The 20,374-nt window shown below is 48.7% G+C and overlaps 1 protein-coding gene across 2 annotated transcripts; it reads left to right on the top strand.

Moving 5' to 3' along the window:
* The first annotated feature begins 8,942 nt into the window (after positions 1-8,942).
* CD2BP2 (CD2 cytoplasmic tail binding protein 2) lies at positions 8,943-16,784 on the top strand. 2 transcript variants are annotated; one of them, XM_038763198.1, is made up of 7 exons: positions 8,943-9,078; positions 15,121-15,219; positions 15,318-15,453; positions 15,605-15,762; positions 15,877-16,300; positions 16,424-16,521; positions 16,632-16,784. In XM_038763198.1, exons 2-7 carry the CDS (start codon positions 15,142-15,144, stop codon positions 16,740-16,742), a joined length of 1,005 nt encoding a protein of 334 aa, XP_038619126.1. In that variant the 5' UTR covers positions 8,943-9,078; positions 15,121-15,141; the 3' UTR covers positions 16,743-16,784. The 2 variants fall into 2 exon arrangements, with proteins under 2 accessions (XP_038619126.1, XP_038619127.1); XM_038763199.1 differs by having other exon boundaries at positions 14,934-15,219.
* Positions 16,785-20,374: the final 3,590 nt, after the last annotated feature.

Raw genomic sequence — 20,374 nt, 5'->3', positions numbered from 1 at the left:
GTGAGACCTTTGTTCATTCCTATTTATTGAGCGCTTATTATGTGCAGAGCACTGGACTAAGCGTTCACGGAGGACGCTGGGGACAGAGAAGACCCAAGACACATGACAGCTTCTCCCTGGTTTATTCATTCGTATTTATTGAGTGCTTATTATGTGCAGAGCACTGGACTGAGCGTTCACAGAGGACACTGGAGACAGAGAAGACCCAAGACAAATGACAGCTTCTCCCTGGTTTGTTCAGTCGTATTTATTGAGTGCTTATTATGTGCAGAGCACTGGACTAAGCGTTCACGGAGGACGCTGGAGACAGAGAAGACCCAAGACACATGACAGCTTCTCCCTGGTTTGTTCATTCGTATTTATTGAGCGTTTATAATGTGCAGAGCACTGTACTAAGCGTTCACCGAGGATGCTGGAGACAGAAAAGACCCAAGACACATGACAGCTTCTCCCTGGGTCCTAGTGAGACCTTTGTTCATTCCTATTTATTGAGCGCTTATTATGTGCAGAGCACTGGACTAAGCGTTCACGGAGGACGCTGGGGACAGAGAAGACCCAAGACACATGACAGCTTCTCCCTGGTTTATTCATTCGTATTTATTGAGTGCTTATTATGTGCAGAGCACTGGACTGAGCGTTCACAGAGGACACTGGAGACAGAGAAGACCCAAGACAAATGACAGCTTCTCCCTGGTTTGTTCAGTCGTATTTATTGAGTGCTTATTATGTGCAGAGCACTGGACTAAGCGTTCACGGAGGACGCTGGAGACAGAGAAGACCCAAGACACATGACAGCTTCTCCCTGGTTTGTTCATTCGTATTTATTGAGCGTTTATAATGTGCAGAGCACTGTACTAAGCGTTCACCGAGGATGCTGGAGACAGAAAAGACCCAAGACACATGACAGCTTCTCCCTGGGTCCTAGTGAGACCTTTGTTCATTTGTATTGAGCGCTTATTATGTGCAGAGCACTGGACTAAGCGTTCACGGAGGATGCTGGAGACAGAGAAGACCCAAGGCACATGACAGCTTCTCCCTGGTTTGTTCATTCGTATTTATTGAGCGCTTATTATGTGCAGAGCACTGAACTAAGCATTCACAGATGAAGCTGGAGACAGAGAAGACCCAATACACATGACAGCTTCTCCCTGGTTTGTTCATTTGTATTTATTGAGCGCTTATTACGTGAAGAGCACTGGACTAAGCGTTCACGGAGGACGCTGGAGACAGAGAATCAATCAATCAATCAATTGTATTTATTGAGTGCTTACTGTGTGCAGAGCACTGTACTAAGTGCTTGGGAAGTACAAGTTGGCAACATACAGAGACGGTCCCTACCCAACAGTGGGCTCACAGTCTAGAAGGGGGAGACAAAGAACAAAACCAAACATATTAACAAAATAAAATAAATAGAATAGATATGTACAAGTAAAATAAATAGAGTAATAAATATGTACAAGCATATATACAGGTGGAGTTTCTGCCTCAAGACACATGACAGCGTCTCCTTCGGTCCTAGTGAGAGCTTTGTTCATTCGTATTTATTGAGCGCTTAGCAGAGCACTGGACTAAGCGTTCACGGAGGACGCTGGGGACAGAGAAGACCCAAGACACATGACAGCTTCTCCCTGGTTTATTCATTCGTATTTATTGAGTGCTTATTATGTGCAGAGCACTGGACTAAGCGTTCACAGAGGACGCTGGAGACAGAGAAGACCCAAGACAAATGACAGCTTCTCCCTGGTTTGTTCATTCCTATTTATTGAGCACTTATGTGCAGAGCACTGGACTAAGTGTTCACGGAGGACGCTGCAGACTGAGAAGACCCAAGACACATGACAGCTTCTCCCTGGTTTGTTCAGTCGTATTTATTGAGCGCTTATTATGTGCAGAGCACTGGACTAAGCGTTCATGGAGGACGCTGGAGACAGAGAATCAATCAATCAATCATATTTATTGAGCACTTACTGTGTGCAGAGCACTGGACTAAGCGCTTGGGAAGCCCAAGCTGACAACATCTAGAGACGGTCCCTACCCAACAGTGGGCTCACAGTCTAGAAGGGGGAGACAGACAACAAAACCAAACATAGTAACAAAATAAAATAAATAGAATAGATAAGTACAAGTAAAATAACTAAATAGAGTAATAAATATGTACAAACATATATACAGGTGGAGTTTCTGCCTCAAGACACATGACAGCTTCTCCTTGGGTCCTAGTGAGAGCTTTGTTCATTCATATTTATTGAGCGCTTACCAGAGCACTGGACTAAGCGTTCACAGAGGACGCTGGGGACAGAGAAGACCCAAGACACATGACAGCTTCTCCCTGGTTTGTTCATTCGTATTTATTGAGCGCTTATTATGTGCAGAGCACTGGACTAAGCGTTCACGGAGGACGCTGGAGACAGAGAAGACCCAAGACACATGACAGCTTCTCCCTGGTTTGTTCATTCGTATTTATTGAGTGTTTATAATGTGCAGAGCACTGTACTAAGCGTTCACCGAAAAGACCCAAGACGCATGACAGCTTCTCCCTGGGTCCTAGTGAGACCTTTGTTCATTCGTATTTATTGAGCGCTTATTATGTGCAGAACACTGGACTAAGCATTCACGGAGGATGCTGGAGACAGAGAAGACCCAAGGCACGTGAGACCTTTGTTCATTCCTATTTACTGAGCACTTATTATGTGCAGAGCACTGGACTAAGCGTTCACGGAGGACGCTGGGGACAGAGAAGACCCAAGACACATGACAGCTTCTCCCTGGTTTGTTCATTCATATTTATTGAGCACTTATTAAGTGCAGAGCACTGGACTAAGCATTCACGGAGGACGCTGGGGACAGAGAAGACCCAAGACACATGACAGCTTCTCCCTGGTTTGTTCATTCGTATTTATTGAGCACTTATTATGCGCAGAGCACTGGACTGAGCGTTCACGGAGGACGCTGGAGACAGAGAAGACCCAAGACACATGACAGCTTCTCCCTGGGCCCTAGTGAGACCTTTGTTCATTCGTATTTATTGAGCGCTTATTATGTGCAGAGCACTGGACCAAGCGTTCACGGAGGACGCTGGAGACAGAGAAGACCCAAGACACATAATAATAATAATAGTGGCATTTATTAAGCGCTTACTATGTGCAAAGCACTGTTCTAAGCGCTAGGGAGGTTACAAGGTGATCAGGTTGTCCCTCGGGGGGCTCATAATAATGATGGCATTTATTAAGCGGTTACTGTGTGCAAAGCACTGTTCTACGCGCTGGGAAGGTTACAAGGTGATCAGGTTGTCCCTCGGGGGGCTCACAGTCTTCATCCCCATTTTACAGAAGAGGCCCAGGGAAGTGAAGTGACTTGCCCAAAGTCACCCAGCTGCCAATTGGCAGAGTCGGGATTCGAACCCATGACCTCTGACTCCAAAGCCAGGGCTCTTTCCACTGAGCCACGCTGCTTCTCTCCCTGGGTCCTAGTGAGAGCTTTTTTCATTCGTATTTATTGAGCGCTTATTGGGTGCAGAGCACTGGACTAAGCGTTCACGGAGGACGCTGGAGACAGAGAAGACCCAAGGTACATGACAGCTTCTCCCTGGGTCCTAGTGAGAGCTTTGTTCATTCCTATTTATTGAGCGCTTATTATGTGCAGAGCACTGTACTGAGCATTCACGGAGGATGCTGGAGACAGAAGACCCAAGAGCCCTCCCAATCAACCAATCAATCAATCAGCGCTCTGCCAATTGCCAGCTGTGTGACTTTGGGCCAGTCACTTCACTTCTCTGGGCCTCAGTTCCCTCATCTGAAAAACGGGGATGAAGACTGTGAGCCCCCCGTGGGACCACCTGATCACCTTGTAACCTCCCCAGCGCTTAGAACAGTGCTTTGCACAGAGTAAGCGCTTAACAAATGCCATCATTATTATTATGGGAAGCAGCGTGGCTCAGTGGAAAGAGCCTGGGCTTTGGAGTCAGGGGTCATGGGTTCAAATTCCAGTTCTGCCAACTGTCAGCTGTGTGACTTTGGGCAAATCACTTCACTTCTCTGGGCCTCAGTTCCCTCATCTTTAAAATGGCGATTAAAACTGTGAGCCCCCATGGGACAACCTGATCACCTTGTAACCTCCCCAGTACTTAGAACAGTGCTTTGCACATAGTAAGCACTTAACAAATACCATCATTATTATCAACTTGTACTGCCCAAGCGCTTACTACAGTGCTCTGCACACAGTAAGCGCTCAATGAATACGATTGAATGAATGAATTATTATTAATTCCCTCTATTTATTTTACTTGTACATATTTATTCTATTTATTTTATTTTGTTAATGAGTTTGATTTTGTTGTCTGTCTCCCCCTTCTAGACTGCGAGCCCACTGTCGGGTAGGGACCGTCTCTATATGTTGCCAACTTGGACTTCCCAAGCGCTTAGTACAGTGCTCTGCACACAGTAAATGCTCAATAAATACGATTGAATGAATGAACAGTGCACATAGTAAGCGCTTAACAAATACCATCATTATCAACTTGTACCTCCCAAGCGCTTAGTACAGTGCTCTGCACACGCTAAGTGCTCAATAAATACGATTGAATGAATGAATTATTATTAATTCCCTTTATTTATTTTACTTGTACATATTTATTCTATTTATTTTATTTTTTTAATATGTTTGGTTTTGTTGTCTGTCTCCCCCTTCTAGACTGTGAGCCCACTGTTGCGTAGGGACCGTCTCTAGATGTTGCCAACTTGGACTTTCCCAAGCGCTTAGTGCAGTGCTCTGCACACCGTAAGCGCTCAATAAATACGATTGATTGATTGATAGACTGTGAGCCCACTGTTGGGCAGGGACCGTCTCTCTATGTTGCCAACTTGGACTCCCCAAGCGCTTAGTCCAGTGCTCTGCACACAGTAAGCGCTCAATAAATACGATTGAGTGAATGAATGAATAGGGACCATCTCTATGTTTTGTTTTGCTCTCTGTCTCCCCCTTCTGGACTGTGAGGCCACTGTTGGGTAGGGACCGTCTCTCTGTGTTGCCAACTTGTACTTCCCAAGCGCTTAGTCCAGTGCTCTGCACACAGTAAGCGCTCAATAAATACGATTGAATGAATGAATGAATGAATGAATGTCTGCCCCTGCGTGTCTTTGTCTCTCTGTCCGCCTCTGTCTCTCTTTGGGTCTTTGTCTCTGCGTCTTCATCTCCCTGTGTTTCTGTCTCTGCCTCTGCGTCTCTCAGTGTCTCTGGCTTTGTCTCTCTGTCTGCCTCTGTGTCTTTGTCTTTGTCTCTCTCCGCCTGCCTCTGTGTTTCTCTGTGTCTCCATTGATTGACTTATAGCTTTACTTCTATTTATTCTGATGGCTTGACGCCTGTGTACGTGTTTTGTTTTGTTGTCTTCATCATCATCATCATCATCAATCGTATTTATTGAGCGCTTACTATGTGCAGAGCACTGTACTAAGCGCTTGGGAAGTACAAGTTGGCAACATACAGAGACAGTCCCTACCCAACAGTGGGCTCACAGTCTAAAAGGGGGAGACAGAGAACAGAACCAAACATACCAACAAAATAAAATAAATAGGATAGAAATGTACAAGTAAAATAAATAAATAAATAGAGTAACAAATATGTACAACCATATATACATATATACAGGTGCTGTGGGGAAGGGAAGGAGATAAGACAAAACTAAACATACTAACAAAATAAAATAAATAGAACAGATATGTACAAATAAGTCTTCTAGACTGTGAGCCCACTGTTGGGTAGGGACTGTCTATGTTGCCAGGTTGTACTTCCCAAGCGCTTAGTCCAGTGCTCTGCACACAGTAAGCGCTCAATAAATATGATTGAATGAATAGGGACCGTCTCTATCTGTTGCCAACTTGGACTTCCCAAGCGCTGAGTCCAGTGCTCTGCACACAGTAAGCGCTCAATAAATACGACTGAATGAATGAATAGGGACCATCTCTATATGTTGCCAACTTGTCCTTCTAGTCCAGTGCTCTGCACACAGTAATCGCTCAATAAATACGACTGAATGAATGAATGAATAGGAACCATCTCTATCTGTTGCCAACTTGGACTTCCCAAGTGCTTAGTCCAGTGCTTTGCACACAGTAAGCGCTCAATAAATATGAATGAATGAATAGGGACCATCTCTAGATGTTGCCAACTTGGCCTTCCCAAGCGCTTAGTGCAGTGCTCTGCACACAGTAAGCGCTCAATAAATACGACTGAATGAATGAATTACTATGAATTCCCTCACTGCCAGCCCTCGCTAGGCCCCATCAAGCTTCTCCTTTCTACGCACGCACGACGCACGCACGCCTTGAAGAGCAGCTATTTCCGGCTGCCCCACGCAGAACGCGTGACGTCACTTCCTGTCCACGCTCCCTGACTTCCGCCCTCACTGGGCACCGGGCGACGCCATTACCCCTCGGCCTGGTTTTGAGTCGGTGTTTGCTTTTTTTTTTTATTTGTGGGGATCTTCTTTGTTTTTCTTTTCCCGCTAGCGTTTCAAATTTCCGCCCTCTTTGCATAAATCATCCCGGGGATGCGGCCGGGCGGCTTCGGGGTTTACTTCCGGGTGAGGGGGGCTGACCCGGAAGTGGTTCCCTGGCTTGGCATGGTTGGCCTGCCCTGCTTGGCATCTTGGCCTTCCCTTTTGGGGGGGTCCCAAGCCAGGGCTGGGGGGGTCCCCATCCTCCCCCCAGGGGGTTCCCACTCTCAGGTGAACGTTCATCCAGTGGAGAAGGGGGTGGGGGGCTGGACCCTTCCTTAATCATAATAATAATGGCATTTGTTAAGCGCTTACTACGTGCACAGCACTGTTCTAAGCGCTAGGGAGGTTATAAGGTATAATAATAATGGCATTTGTTAAGCGCTTACTACGTGCACAGCACTGTTCTAAGCGCTAGGGAGGTTATAAGGTGTAATAATAATAATGGCATTTGTTAAGCGCTTACTACGTGCACAGCACTGTTTTAAGTGCTAGGGAGGTTATAAGGTTTAATAATAATGGCATTTGTTAAGCGCTTACTACGTGCACAGCACTGTTCTAAGCGCTAGGGAGGTTATAAGGTATAATAATAATAATGGCATTTGTTAAGCGCTTACTACGTGCACAGCACTGTTCTAAGCGCTAGGGAGGTTATAAGGTATAATAATAATAATGGCATTTGTTAAGCGCTTACTACGTGCACAGCACTGTTCTAAGCGCTAGGGAGGTTACAAGGTATAATAATGGCATTTGTTAAGCGCTTACTACGTGCACAGCACTGTTCTAAGCGCTAGGGAGGTTAGAAGGTTTAATAATAATAATAATGGCATTTGTTAAGCGCTTACTACGTGCAAAGCACTGTTCTAAGCGCTAGGGAGGTTATAAGGTATAATAATAGTAATAATAATGGTATTTGTTAAGCGCTTACTACGTGCACAGCACTGTTCTAAGCGCTAGGGAGGTTACAAGGTATAATAATAGTGGCATTTGTTAAGCGCTTACTACGTGCACAGCACTGTTCTAAGCGCTAGGGAGGTTATAAGGTTTAATAATAATAATGGCATTTGTTAAGCGCTTACTACGCGCCCAGCACTGTTCTAAGCGCTAGGGAGGTTATAAGGTATAATAATAATGGCATTTGTTAAGCGCTTACTACGTGCACAGCACTGTTCTAAGCGCTAGGGAGGTTATAAGGTATAATAATAATAATAATGGCATTTGTTAAGCGCTTACTACGTGCACAGCACTGTTCTAAGCGCTAGGGAGGTTATATGGTATAATAGTAATAATAATGGCATTTGTTAAGCGCTTACTACGTGCAAAGCACTGTTCTAAGCGCTAGGGAGGTTATAAGGTATAATAATAATAATGGCATTTGTTAAGCGCTTACTACGTGCACAGCACTGTTCTAAGCGCTAGGGAGGTTATAAGGTATAATAATAATAATGGCATTTGTTAAGCGCTTACTACGTGCACAGCACTGTTCTAAGCGCTAGGGAGGTTACAAGGTATAATAATGGCATTTGTTAAGCGCTTACTACGTGCACAGCACTGTTCTAAGCGCTAGGGAGGTTAGAAGGTTTAATAATAATAATAATGGCATTTGTTAAGCGCTTACTACGTGCAAAGCACTGTTCTAAGCGCTAGGGAGGTTATAAGGTATAATAATAGTAATAATAATGGTATTTGTTAAGCGCTTACTACGTGCACAGCACTGTTCTAAGCGCTAGGGAGGTTACAAGGTATAATAATAGTGGCATTTGTTAAGCGCTTACTACGTGCACAGCACTGTTCTAAGCGCTAGGGAGGTTATAAGGTTTAATAATAATAATGGCATTTGTTAAGCGCTTACTACGCGCCCAGCACTGTTCTAAGCGCTAGGGAGGTTATAAGGTATAATAATAATGGCATTTGTTAAGCGCTTACTACATGCACAGCACTGTTCTAAGCGCTAGGGAGGTTATAAGGTATAATAATAATAATAATGGCATTTGTTAAGCGCTTACTACGTGCACAGCACTGTTCTAAGCGCTAGGGAGGTTATAAGGTATAATAATAATAATAATGGCATTTGTTAAGCGCTTACTACGTGCACAGGACTGTTCTAAGCGCTAGGGAGGTTATAAGGTATAATAATAATGGCATTTGTTAAGCGCTTACTACGTGCAAAGCGCTGTTCTAAGCGCTAGGGAGGTTAGAAGGTGATCAGGTTGTCCCACGGAGGGCTCACAGTCTTCATCCCCTTTTTACAGATGAGGGAACTGAGGCCCAGAGAATATAATAATGGCATTTATTGAGCGCTTACTATGTGCAAGTACTGTTCTAAGCGCCGGGGAGGTTTGAAGGTGATCAGGTTGTCCCACGGGGGGCTCACAGTCTTCATCTTCATTTTCCAGATGAGGGAACTGAGGCCCAGAGACGTGAAGTGACTTGCCCAGAGTCACCCAGCTGGCAAGTGGCGGTGCTGGGATTCGAACCCACGACCTCTGACTCCCAAACCCGGGGTCTTTCCACTGAGCCACGCTCCCCTGGCCCAGTCGACCAGGACTGGTCGTGGGGGGGGCCCAAGGCCCAACGGACAACTACGGGTAAGGCGGCAGAAGCCGGGGGGCCGGGGTCCTCATCTAATAAGAAACTTTGCTACGTTTTGCATTTAATAATAACAATCATAATGGCATCTATACTCTATTTCTCTATACTCTATTACTGTATTTATTTATTACTCTATTTTACTTGTACATATCTATCCTATTTATTTTATTTTGTTAGTATGTTTGGTTTTGTTCTCTGTCTCCCCCTTTTAGACTGTGAGCCCGTTGTTGGGTCCGTTCCCTTCCCCACAGCACCTGTACATATGTATATATGTTTGCACATGTTTATTACTCTATTTATTTATCTTGTACATATCTATTCTATTTATTTTATTTTGTTAGTATGTTTGGTTTTGTTCTCTGTGTCCCCCTTCTAGACTGTGAGCCCGCTGTTGGGTAGGGACTGTCTCTATGTGTTACCGACTTGTACTTCCCAAGCGCCTAGTACAGTGCTCTGCACACAGTAAGCGCTCAATAAATACGATTGATTGACCGTATCTATATGTTGCTGACTTGTACTTCCCAAGCGCTTAGTACAGTGCTCTGCACACAGTAAGTGCTCAATAAATACGATTGATTGATTGATTGATCTATAGAGCCCGGGCTTTGGAGTCAGAGGCCGTGGGTTCCCATCCCGGCCCCGCCACTTGTCAGCTGGGTGACTTTGGGCAAGTCACTTCCCTTCTCTGGGCCTCAGTTCCCTCATCCGTAAAAGGGGGATGAAGACTGTGAGCCTCTCGTGGGACAACCTGATCACCTTGTGTCTGCCCCAGCGCTTAGAACGGTGCTTTGCACATAGTAAGCGCTTAACAAATACCAACATTATTATTATTATTATTATTATTATTATTATTATTATTATCTATTCAGCGCTTACTGTGTGGTAAGCGCTGGGGAGGTTACAAGGTGATTGGGTGGCCCCGCGGGGGGCTCACAGTCTTCATCCCCAATTTACAGAGGTGGTAACTGGGGCACAGAGAATAATAATAATAATAATGGCATTTATTAAATGCTTACTGTGTGCAAAGCACCGTTCTAAACGCTGGGGAGGTTACAAGGTGATCAGGTTGTCCCACCGGAGGCTCAAAGTCTTCACCCCCATTTTCCAGATGAGGGAACTGGGGCACAGAGAATAATAATAATAATGATGGCATTTACTAAGCACTTACTATGTGCAAAACACTGTTCTAAGCGCTGGGGAGGTTACAAGGTGATCAGGATGTCCCACGTGGGGCTCACAGTCTTCATCCCCATTTTACAGATTAAGTCACTGAGGCCCAGCGAATAATAATAATAATGGCATTTATTTAGCGCTTACTCTGTGCAAAGCACCGTTCTAAGCGCTGGGGAGGTTACAAGGTGATCAGGTTGTCCCACGGGGGGGCGCACAGTCTGAATCCCCATTTGACAGATGAGGTAACTGAGGCCCAGAGAAGTGAAGTGACTTGCCCAAAGTCACACAGCTGGCAATGGGCAGAGTCGGCATTTGAACCCGTGCCCTCCGACTCCAAAGCCCGGGCTCTTTCCACGGAGCCACGCTGCTTCTCATTTACTTCTGCTGTTACTTTTAACAGTCCCAAATAAATTAGAATATGCACCAGTGAAGCAGCATGGCTTAATGGATAGAACACAGGCCTAGGAGTTGAAAGGACCTGGGTTCTAATCCGTACTTCTAGACTGTGAGCCCACTGTTGGGTAGGGACCGTTGCTATATGTTGCCGACTTGGACTTCCCAAGCGCTTAGTACAGTGCTCTGCACACAGTAAGCGCTCAATAAATACGATTGAATGAATGAATACTCTGCCGTATGTCTGCTGTGTGACCTTAGACAGGTCACATCACTTCTTTGGGTCTGTTACCTCATCTGTAAAAATGGGGATTCATTCACTCATTCATTCATCCATTCAATCGTATTTATTGAGCGCTTACTGTGTGCAGAGCACTGGACTAAGCGCTTGGGAAGTCTAAGTTGGCAACATTTAGAGATGGTCCCTACCCAACAGCGGGCTCACAGTCTAGAAGGGGGAGATGGACAACAAAGCAAAACAGATTAACAAAATAAAATAAACAGAATAAATATGGACAAGTAAAATAAATAAATAGAGTAATAAATCTGTACAAACACATATACATATATACAGGTGCTGTGGGGAGGGGAAGGAGGTACGGCGGGGGGGGGAGAAGGAGGGGGATAAGAGGGTGAGCCCCATATGTGTCCAACCTGCTTAACTTATATCTTCCCGAGCGCTTAGAACAGTGAGTGAATGAATGAATTGTACGTATTTATTACTCTATTTTACTTGTCCATATTTATTCTATTTATTTTATTTTGTTAGTACGTGTTGTTTTGTTGTCTGTCTCCCCCTTCAAGACCGTGAGCCCGCTGTTGGGTAGGGACCGTCTCTAGATGTTGCCAACTTGGACTTCCCAAGCGCTTAGTCCAGTGCTCTGCACACAGTAAGCGCTCAATAAATACGATTGAATGAATGAATGAATGCTTGGCACATAGTGGGCACTTCACAAGAGCTCACCTCCTCCAGGAAGCCTTCCCAGACCGAGCTCCCACCTTTTTCTCCTCCTCCTCCTCTTCCCATCGCCCCTTCTCCCTCCCTCTGCCCCACCCTTTCCCCTCCCCACAGCACTTGTATATAGTTGTACAGATTTATCACTCTATTTTATTTGTACATATTTACTATATTTATTTTATTAATGATGTGTACACAGCTGTAATTCTATTTATTCTGGTGGTATTGACACCTGCCTACGTGTTTTGTTTTGTTGTCTGTCTCCCCCTTCTAGCCTGTGAGCCTGTTGTTGGGTAGGGACCGTCTCTCTGTGTTGCCGACTTGTCCTTCCTAAGTGCTTAGTACAGTGCTCTGCACACAGTAAGCGCTCAATAAGCTCGATTGAATGAATGAATGAATAGCAATAATAATGATGGCATTTGTTAAGCGCTTATTATGTGCAAAGCACTGTTCTAAGTGCTGGGGAGGTTTCACAGTGATCAGGTTGTCCCCCGGGGGGCTCACAGCCTTTATCCCCATTTTCCAGATGAGGTCACTGAGGCACAGATAAGTGAAGTGACTTGCCCAAAGTCACCCAGCTGACAGTTGGTGGAGTCTGTCTCCCCCTTCTAGACTGTGAGCCCATTAAATAATAATAATGATGGCATTTGTTAAGCGCTTACTACATGCACAGCCCCATTCTAAGCGCCAAGAGCCGGTTGTTAAGTAGGGACCGTCTCTCTGTGTTGCCAACTTGTACTTCCCAAGTGCTCAGTACAGTGCTCTGCACTCAGTAAGCGCTCAATAAATACGATTGAGTGAATGAGTGAATGAGTCGGGATGGAAACCCACGACCTCTGACTCCAAAGCCCGGGCTCTTTCCACTGAGCCACGCTGCTTCAGGAAATAGTAATAATGGCATTTGTTAAGCGCTCACTATGTGCAAAGCACTGTTCTAAGCGCTGGGGGGGGGGGTACAAGGTGATCAGGTTGTCCCACGTGGGGCTCACAGTCTTCATCTCCATTTTCCAGATGAGGGAATTGAGGCTCAGACAAGTGAAGCGACTTGCCCAGAGTCACCCAGCTGACAAGTGGCGGAGCCGGAATTAGAACCCATGACCTCTGGCTCCGAAGCCCGGGCTCTTTCCAATTTTCAAGGCCCTGCTGAGAGCTCACCTCCTCCAGTAGGCCTTCCCACACTGAGCCCCTTCCTTCCTCTCCCCCTCGTCCCCCTCTCCATCCCCCCATCTTACCTCCTTCCCTTCCCCACAGCACCTGGATATATGTATATATGTTTGTACAGATTTATTACTCTATTTATTGATTTTACTTGTACATATCTATTCTATTTATTTTATTTTGTTAGTATGTTTGGTTTTGTTCTCTGTCTCCCCCTTTTAGAGTGTGAGCCCACTGTTGGGTAGGGACTGTCTCTAGATGTTGCCAATTTGTACTTCCCAAGCGCTTAGTACAGTGCTCTGCACATAGTAAGCGCTCAATAAATGCGATTGATGATGATGATGATGATGAGCCATGCTCCTTCAGCGCTAGGTAGGAAATGGGGTCTCCTACCTAAACCAGGAGGAAAACGCAGGCCTCGCCCCCTGCTTTTCTGGGGTAGGGGATGGGCAGGGGGGGCTCCGCCACTTATCAGCTGTATGACTTGGCGCAGGTCACTTAATAATAATAATAATTCATTGGGGCAGGTCACTTAACAATAATAATAATAATAATTCATTGGGGCAAGTCACTTAATAGTTGGGGCAAGTCACTTATTAATAATAATAACAATAATTCATTCATTCAGTCGCATTTATTGAGCGCTTACCGTGTGCAGAGCACCGTACTAAGCACTTGGGAAGCACAAATCAGCAGCATATAGCGATGGTCCCTATCCAACAATGGGCTCACAGTCTGTGATAATGTTGGTATTTGTTAAGCACTTACTACGTGCCAAGCGCTCTGCTAAGCGCTGGGGGAGATACAAGGTGATCAGGTGGTCCCACGTGGGGCTCCCAGTCTTCATCCCCATTTTCCAGGTGAGGTCACTGAGGCCCAGGGAAGTGAAGTGACTTGCCCACAGTCACCCAGCTGAGTAGTGGCGGAGTTGGGATTAGAACCCACGACCTCTGACTCCCAAGCCTGGGCTCTTTCCACTAAGCCACGCTGCTTCTCTGGGCCTCAGATATCTCATCTGGAAAATGGGGATTAATAATAATAATAATAATAATAATGGCATTTGTTGAGCGCTTACTCTGTGCGAAGCACTGTTTTAAGCACTGGGGAGGGGTACAAGGTGATCAGGTTGTCCCACGGGGGGCTCACAGTCTTCATCCCAGGCTGAGCCCCCTCCTTCCTCTCCCCCTCCTCCCCCTCCCCACCCCCCCCACCTTACCTCCTTCCCCTCCCCACAGCACCTGTATATATGTATATATGTTTGTATGAATTTTATTACTCCATTTTTAATTTATTTTATCTGTGCGTATTTATTCTATTTTATTTTGTTAATATGTTTTGTTTCGTTCTCTGTCTCCCCCTTCTAGACCGTGAGCCCACTGTTGGGTAGGGACCATCTCTAGATGTTGCCAACTTGTACTGCCCAAGCGCTTAGTCCAGTGCTCTGCACACAGTAAGCGCTCAATAAATACGATTGAATGAATGAGTGAATGACTCCCCATTTTACAGATGGGGGAACTGAGGCTCAGAGAAGTTAAGTGACTTGCCCAAGGTCACACAGCAGACATGTGGCGGAGCCGGAATTCAAACCCATGACCTCTGTCTCTAAAGCCCGGGCTCTTCCCACTGAGCCACGCTGCTTCTCTTAACGCAGAATAGGGAACGGGACTCGAGGTTTGAGGGGTCTCCACCCCAAGGGAAGGGGGCAGAAACTGCAGCTCCATAGGCGGTGAGCCCATTGTTGGGTAGGGACCGTCTCTGTATGTTGCCAACTTGTACTTCCCAAGCGCTTAGTACAGTGCTCTGCACACAGTAAGCGCTCAGCAAATGCCATTGAATGAATGAATGAATGAATGAGCAGTAGTGGGAGGAGAGAAGTAATATTAATTAGGGGATTTGTTAAGCGCTGTGAGCCCACTGTTGGGTAGGGACTGTCTCTTTATGTTGCCAACTTGTACTTCCCAAGCGCTTAGTCCAGTGCTCTGCTCACAGTAAGCACTCAATAAATACGATTGATGATGATGATGATTCATTCATTCATTCAATTGTATCGAGCGCTGACTGTGTGCAGAGCACTGGACTAAGCGCTTGGGAAGTACAAGTTGGCAACAGATAGGGACGGCCCTTGAACCGTCCCAGGTGGGGCTCACAGTCCCCATCCCCATTTTCCAGACGAGGCAACCGAGGCCCAGAGAAGTGAAGCGACTCGCCCCAGGTCGCGCGACAGACCAGCGACAGAGCGGGGAATCGGAACCCATGATCTTCCGCTTCCAGGGCCGCGCTGCTTTCACCGCCCCCCCCCGTCCCTCCCCGCTCTCCTGCCGCCGTCGGGGTCCTTACCCTCGGCATCTGACCGCAGGTCCCCGCCGCGGCCCCCGCGATGCCCAAGCGGAAAGTGACGTTCCAGGATGCGGGAGCCGAGGACGGGGAGGACGAAGGCGGCCTCCCCAAGAAGAAGGTGAGGGAGTCGGGTTGCCCGGGGGGACGGAAACGGGGTCCGAAGGGAGCACGCCGGGGGTCCGCTGACCTCCCCCCCCCGCCTGCTCCTCCCCTCAGCTGGTGGACCCCGTCCTGGGGGCGGGGGGCCCCGGGAGCCGCTTCAAAGGGAAACACTCTCTGGACAGCGACGAGGAGGATGAGGAGGAGGACGAGTCCAGCAAGTACGACATCTTGGCCTCGGAAGACGTGGAGGGTGAGGCCTCAGGCCCCCGGGCGTGCTCTGCCCTCCCGCCCCTCGGCTTCCCTAGCTTTCCCCCGGCCCCGTTCCCAAAATTCGGAGCGGAGGCCGGCCGCCCTTTCCCCTCGTCCCGGGGCCTGAAGGCGCGGCCTCGGTGTCCGCTCAGGGCAAGAGGAAGCCACGCTGCCCAGTGAGGGCGGGGTACGGATCACCCCCTTCAACCTGCAAGAGGAGATGGAAGAGGGCCACTTCGACTCCGACGGCAACTACTTCCTCCACCGGGAGGCCGAGATCCGCGACAGTTGGCTGGACAACATCGACTGGGTGAGGGGCCCGGGGGGGGGCTGCCCGGATCCCGGGAGGGGAGACCCCCGGGAGCGGCTGCGGGAGGGGCCGCGGGGCTCTCGGAAGTCGAACGCCCCTTCCCTTCTCGTCCAGGTGAAAATCCGAGAGCGGCCTCCCGGCCAGGCCTCGCCCTCCGACTCCGACTCGGACGGGGAGGGTCCCGGGCAGACCCCCCTGGGCCCCCAGGCCCTGCTGGAGGGGCTCCTGGAGCTGCTGTTGCCGGGGGAGACGGTGGCGGGGGCCCTCCGGCGCCTGGGGACCCGCGGCGGCCGGGGTCTCCGCCGGCCGAGCTCCCCTCAGCGCCTGGACCTGCTCTCGGGCCTGGCGGACCAGATGGTGGCCCGCGGCCACCACGGGGTCTACCAGGAGACCCGGGAGCGGCTGGCCGTCCGGCTGAAGAGGTTGAACGCCCCGGCGTCGACCGCGCCGGAGGCGGCCCCGGCCCCCGCCCTGGACATGTTTGCCGAGGAGGTCGGAGACGGGGAGCTGGAGACCCCTACCCCCGCCCGGGGAGGAGGTGAGGCCCGGCGCGGGCGGGAGGGCGCCGGACGTCCGGGGATTTGGACCCGAGGCCCGGGACGATGGCCGGGGCGGGATAGGGAAGCGGAGGCGCTGACGGAGGGGGGGTGTCTTCGCCCAGAGGGGCTGGCCGACCCCGCCGACGTCATGTGGGAGTACAAGTGGGAGAACACCAGCGACGCCGAACTCTACGGGCCCTTCACCAGCGCCCAGATGCAAGTGAGTTGCCCTCCGCCGCTCCCCGCCCCACCACCCTCCCCTCCGCCCCCGCCGTTCCTCGTCTTTTCTCCGGAATTAACCGCCCCTCCGTCCCCGGCTCCCCCGGTCAGGTCTGGGTGGAGGAGGGCTACTTCCCGGACGGAGTTTACTGTCGGAAGCTGGATCCCCCGGAGGGTCAGTTCTACAACTCCAAGCGCATCGACTTCGACCTCTACACTTGAGTCTCGGCGACGGGGAAGCCCGGAGGCGGCCGAGGCGGACGGGGCGGGCCGCGGCGGCGGGGCCCCGGGCCGCCCGGCCCAGGACTGGCGGGGACGGGGCCGCGGCGGGGGAGGCGGGCCGGCGGGCTGGGGCCGACTCCCGCTTCGGTTCCCTTTCCCAATAAAAAAATCTCTAGTTGTGTAACTGGTTCGTCTGGTCGGTGCGGCGAGACCGGAGAGCAGAGGAGCAGCGCGGCTCAGTGGGAAGAGCACGGGCTTTGGAGTCAGAGGTCGTGGGTTCAAATCCCGGCTCCACCAATTGTCGGCTGCGTGACTTTGGGCAACTCATTTAACTTCTCCGTGCCTCAGTTCCCTCATTTGTAAAGTGGGGATTAAGACTGTGAGCCCCGTGTGGGACAACCTGATCACCCTGTATCCCCCCCAGTGCTTAGAACAGTGCTTTGCACATAGTAAGCGCTTAAAAAATACCATCATTATTATTATTATTATAGAGACGAGGGGGACGCTAAACCATTCTTTCATTCAATTGGATTTATTGAGCGCTTACTGTGTGCAGAGCACTGGACTAAGCGCTTGGGAAGTACCAGCGAGCGCCCGCTCCGTTGCAGAGCTTTCTTTTCCGCTCCCCTTGGCCTGCAAAACCCTTCTCCCTGCCCAAAGAGTCCCCGAAGTCCATCAGGGGACAGGAAACACCAATTAAAAAACACCATATATACATAAAAAAAAATACATATATATTTAAAAAAACCATATATACATACATAGAGAAGCAGCGTGGCTCAGTGGAAAAAGCACGGGCTTTGGAGTCAGAGGTCATGGGTTCAAATCCCGGCTCCACTACTTGTCAACTGTGTGACTTTGGGCAAGTCACTTCTCTGGGCCTCAGTTCCCTCATCTGTAAAATGGGGATGAAGACTGGGAGCCCCCCGTGGGACAACCTGATCACCTTGTAAATTCCCCAGCGCTTAGAACAGTGCTCTGCACATAGTAAGTGCTTAATAAATGCCATTATTATTATTATTATTATATACACCTGTATATATGTTTGTACATATTACTCTTTTTATTTTACTTGTACATATCCTATTTATTTTATTTTGTTAGTATGTTTGGTTTTGTTCTGTCTCCCCCTTTTAGACTGTGAGCCCACTGTGGGGTAGGGACCGCCTCTATATGTTGCCAACTTGGACTTCCCAAGCGCTTAGTCCAGTGCTCTGCACATAGTAAGCGCTCAATAAATATGATCGATTGATTGATTGATTAAAAGGACGGATTCTTGCCGTCCCCAGGGAGAGGCGATACGGTCGCCGTTTGCCGGATGGCAGCCACGGAGGCCCGGGCTCTCAGCTCCTGGGCCTTTTGCAGCGTGGCCCAGTGGAAAGAGCCCTGTGAGCCCGCCGTCGGGTAGGGACCGTCTCTAGATGTTGCCGACTTGGACTTCCCAAGCGCTTAGTACAGTGCTCTGCACACAGTAAGCGCTCAATAAATACGATGGAACGAATGAGGGAGGTGGTGGTTGGGGGCTAAGAGAATGGGGGCCGGGGAGTGTTTGTGAGAGAAGACGATTCTGTCATCTCCCTACCCTACAGGCTTTTCTGCTTTAGTTGGCTGGGCAGATGTTATTTCCAGAAGTTGCATAGGGGCAGGGGTTCATTTCATTCACGCAGCCAATCGACCAGTGCTATATATTGAACGCCTATTATCATCATCAATCGTATTTATTGAGCGCTTACTGCGTGCAGAGCACTGGACTAAGCGCTGGGGAAGTACAAATTGGCAACATATCGAGACAGTCCCTGCCCAACAGTGGGCTCACAGGCTAGAAGGGGGAGGCAGAGAACAAAACCAAACATACTAACAAAATAAATAGAATAGATATGTACAAGTAAAATAAATAAATAGAGTAATAAATATGTACAAACATATATACAGGTGCTGTGGGTAAGGGAAGGAGGTAAGATGGGGGGGATGGAGAGGGGGACGAGGGGGAGAGGAGGGAAGGGGCTGAGTGTGGGAAGGCCTCCTGGAGGAGGTGAGCTCTCAGTAGGGCCTTGAGGGAGGAAGAGAGCGAGCTTGGCGGAGGGGCAGAGGGAGGCCATTCCAGGCCCGGGGGAGGACGTGGGCCGGGGGTCGATGGCGGGACAGGCGAGAGCGAGGTACGGTGAGGAGATTAGCGGCAGAGGAGGTATTATGTACAGAGCGCTGTACTAAATAATAATAATGGCATTTATTAAGTGCTTTGCGCAAATCACTAATCGCTGGGGGGGGGGATACAAGGTGCTCAGGCTGTCCCACGGGGGGGCTCACAGTCTTCATCCCCATTTTCCAGATGAGGGACCTTTTACTGTCCATATTTATTCTATTTATTTTATTTTGTCAATATGTTTTGTTGTCTGTCTCCCCCTTCTAGACTGTGAGCCCGCTGTTGGGGAGGGACCGTCTCTAGATGTGGCCGACTTGGACTTCCCAAGCGCTAAGGACGGTGCTCTGCACACAGTCAGCGCTCAATAAATACGATTGAATGAATGAATGAACTGAGGCACAGAGAAGTTGAGTGACTTGCCCAAAGTCACACAGCGGACGCTTGGCGGACCCTGGATTTGAACCTGTGACCTCTCACTCCACAGCCTGGGCTCTTTCCACTGAGCCACACTGCTTCTCTAAATGCATGGGGAAAGCATGGCTCAGTGGAAAGAGCCCGGGCTTTGGAGTCAGAAGTCATGGGTTCGAATCCCTACTCCGCCACCTGACTGCTGTGTGACCTTGGGCAAGTCACTTAACTTCTCTGAGCCTCAGTTACCTCATCTGTAAAATGGGGATTAAGATTGTGAGCCCCATGTGGGGCAACTTGATCACCTCGTATCCCCCCAGCGCTTAGAACAGTGCTGTGCACATAGTAAGTGCTTAACAAATGCCATCATTATTATTATTATGGGAAAGTACAAGAGAGTTAATAGGATTAAGACTGTGAGCCCCCTTGGGACAACCTGTTCACCTGTGTAACCTCCCCAGCGCTTAGAACAGTGCTTTGCACAGAGTAAGCGCTTAATAAATGCCATTATTATTATTATTATTATTATTATTATTAGACATCACCCCTGCCCTGTAAGCAGGGATGTTGGGCAGTCTACCATGGGAGAAAGATGTTAAAATAAATTACAGGTTGGGGAAGCAACAGAATATACAGATGTGTGCCGGCTGGAGTGGAGAGATGTGAGAGTACGTAGGAGGGAGAGAGCTGATCGGGTAGAAGCAGAAATCAATCAATCAACCAATCAATCGTATTTATTGAGTGCTTACTGTGTGCAGAGCACTGGACTAAGCGCTTGGGAAGTACAAGTTGGCAACACCTAGAGACGGTCCCTACCCAACAGTGGGCTCACAGTCTAGAAAGAGCCTGGGCTTTGGAGTCAGAGGTCATAGGTTCAAATCCCGGCTCTGCCAATTGTCCGCTGTGTGACTTTGGGCAAGTCTCTTCACTTCTCTGGGCCTCAGTGATCTCATCTGTAAAATGGGGATTAAGACTGTGAGCCCCGTGGGACAACCTGATCACCTGGTAACCTCCCCAGCGCTTAGAACAGTGCTTTGCACATAGTAAGCACTTAACAAATACCATTATTATTATTATTAGA

Source organism: Tachyglossus aculeatus, chromosome 21 (assembly GCF_015852505.1).
Source record: "Tachyglossus aculeatus isolate mTacAcu1 chromosome 21, mTacAcu1.pri, whole genome shotgun sequence".
NCBI lineage: Eukaryota > Metazoa > Chordata > Mammalia > Monotremata > Tachyglossidae > Tachyglossus > Tachyglossus aculeatus.
The sequence above is the reverse complement of the archived record's forward strand: the minus strand, read 5'-3'. Positions and strand labels throughout refer to the sequence as shown.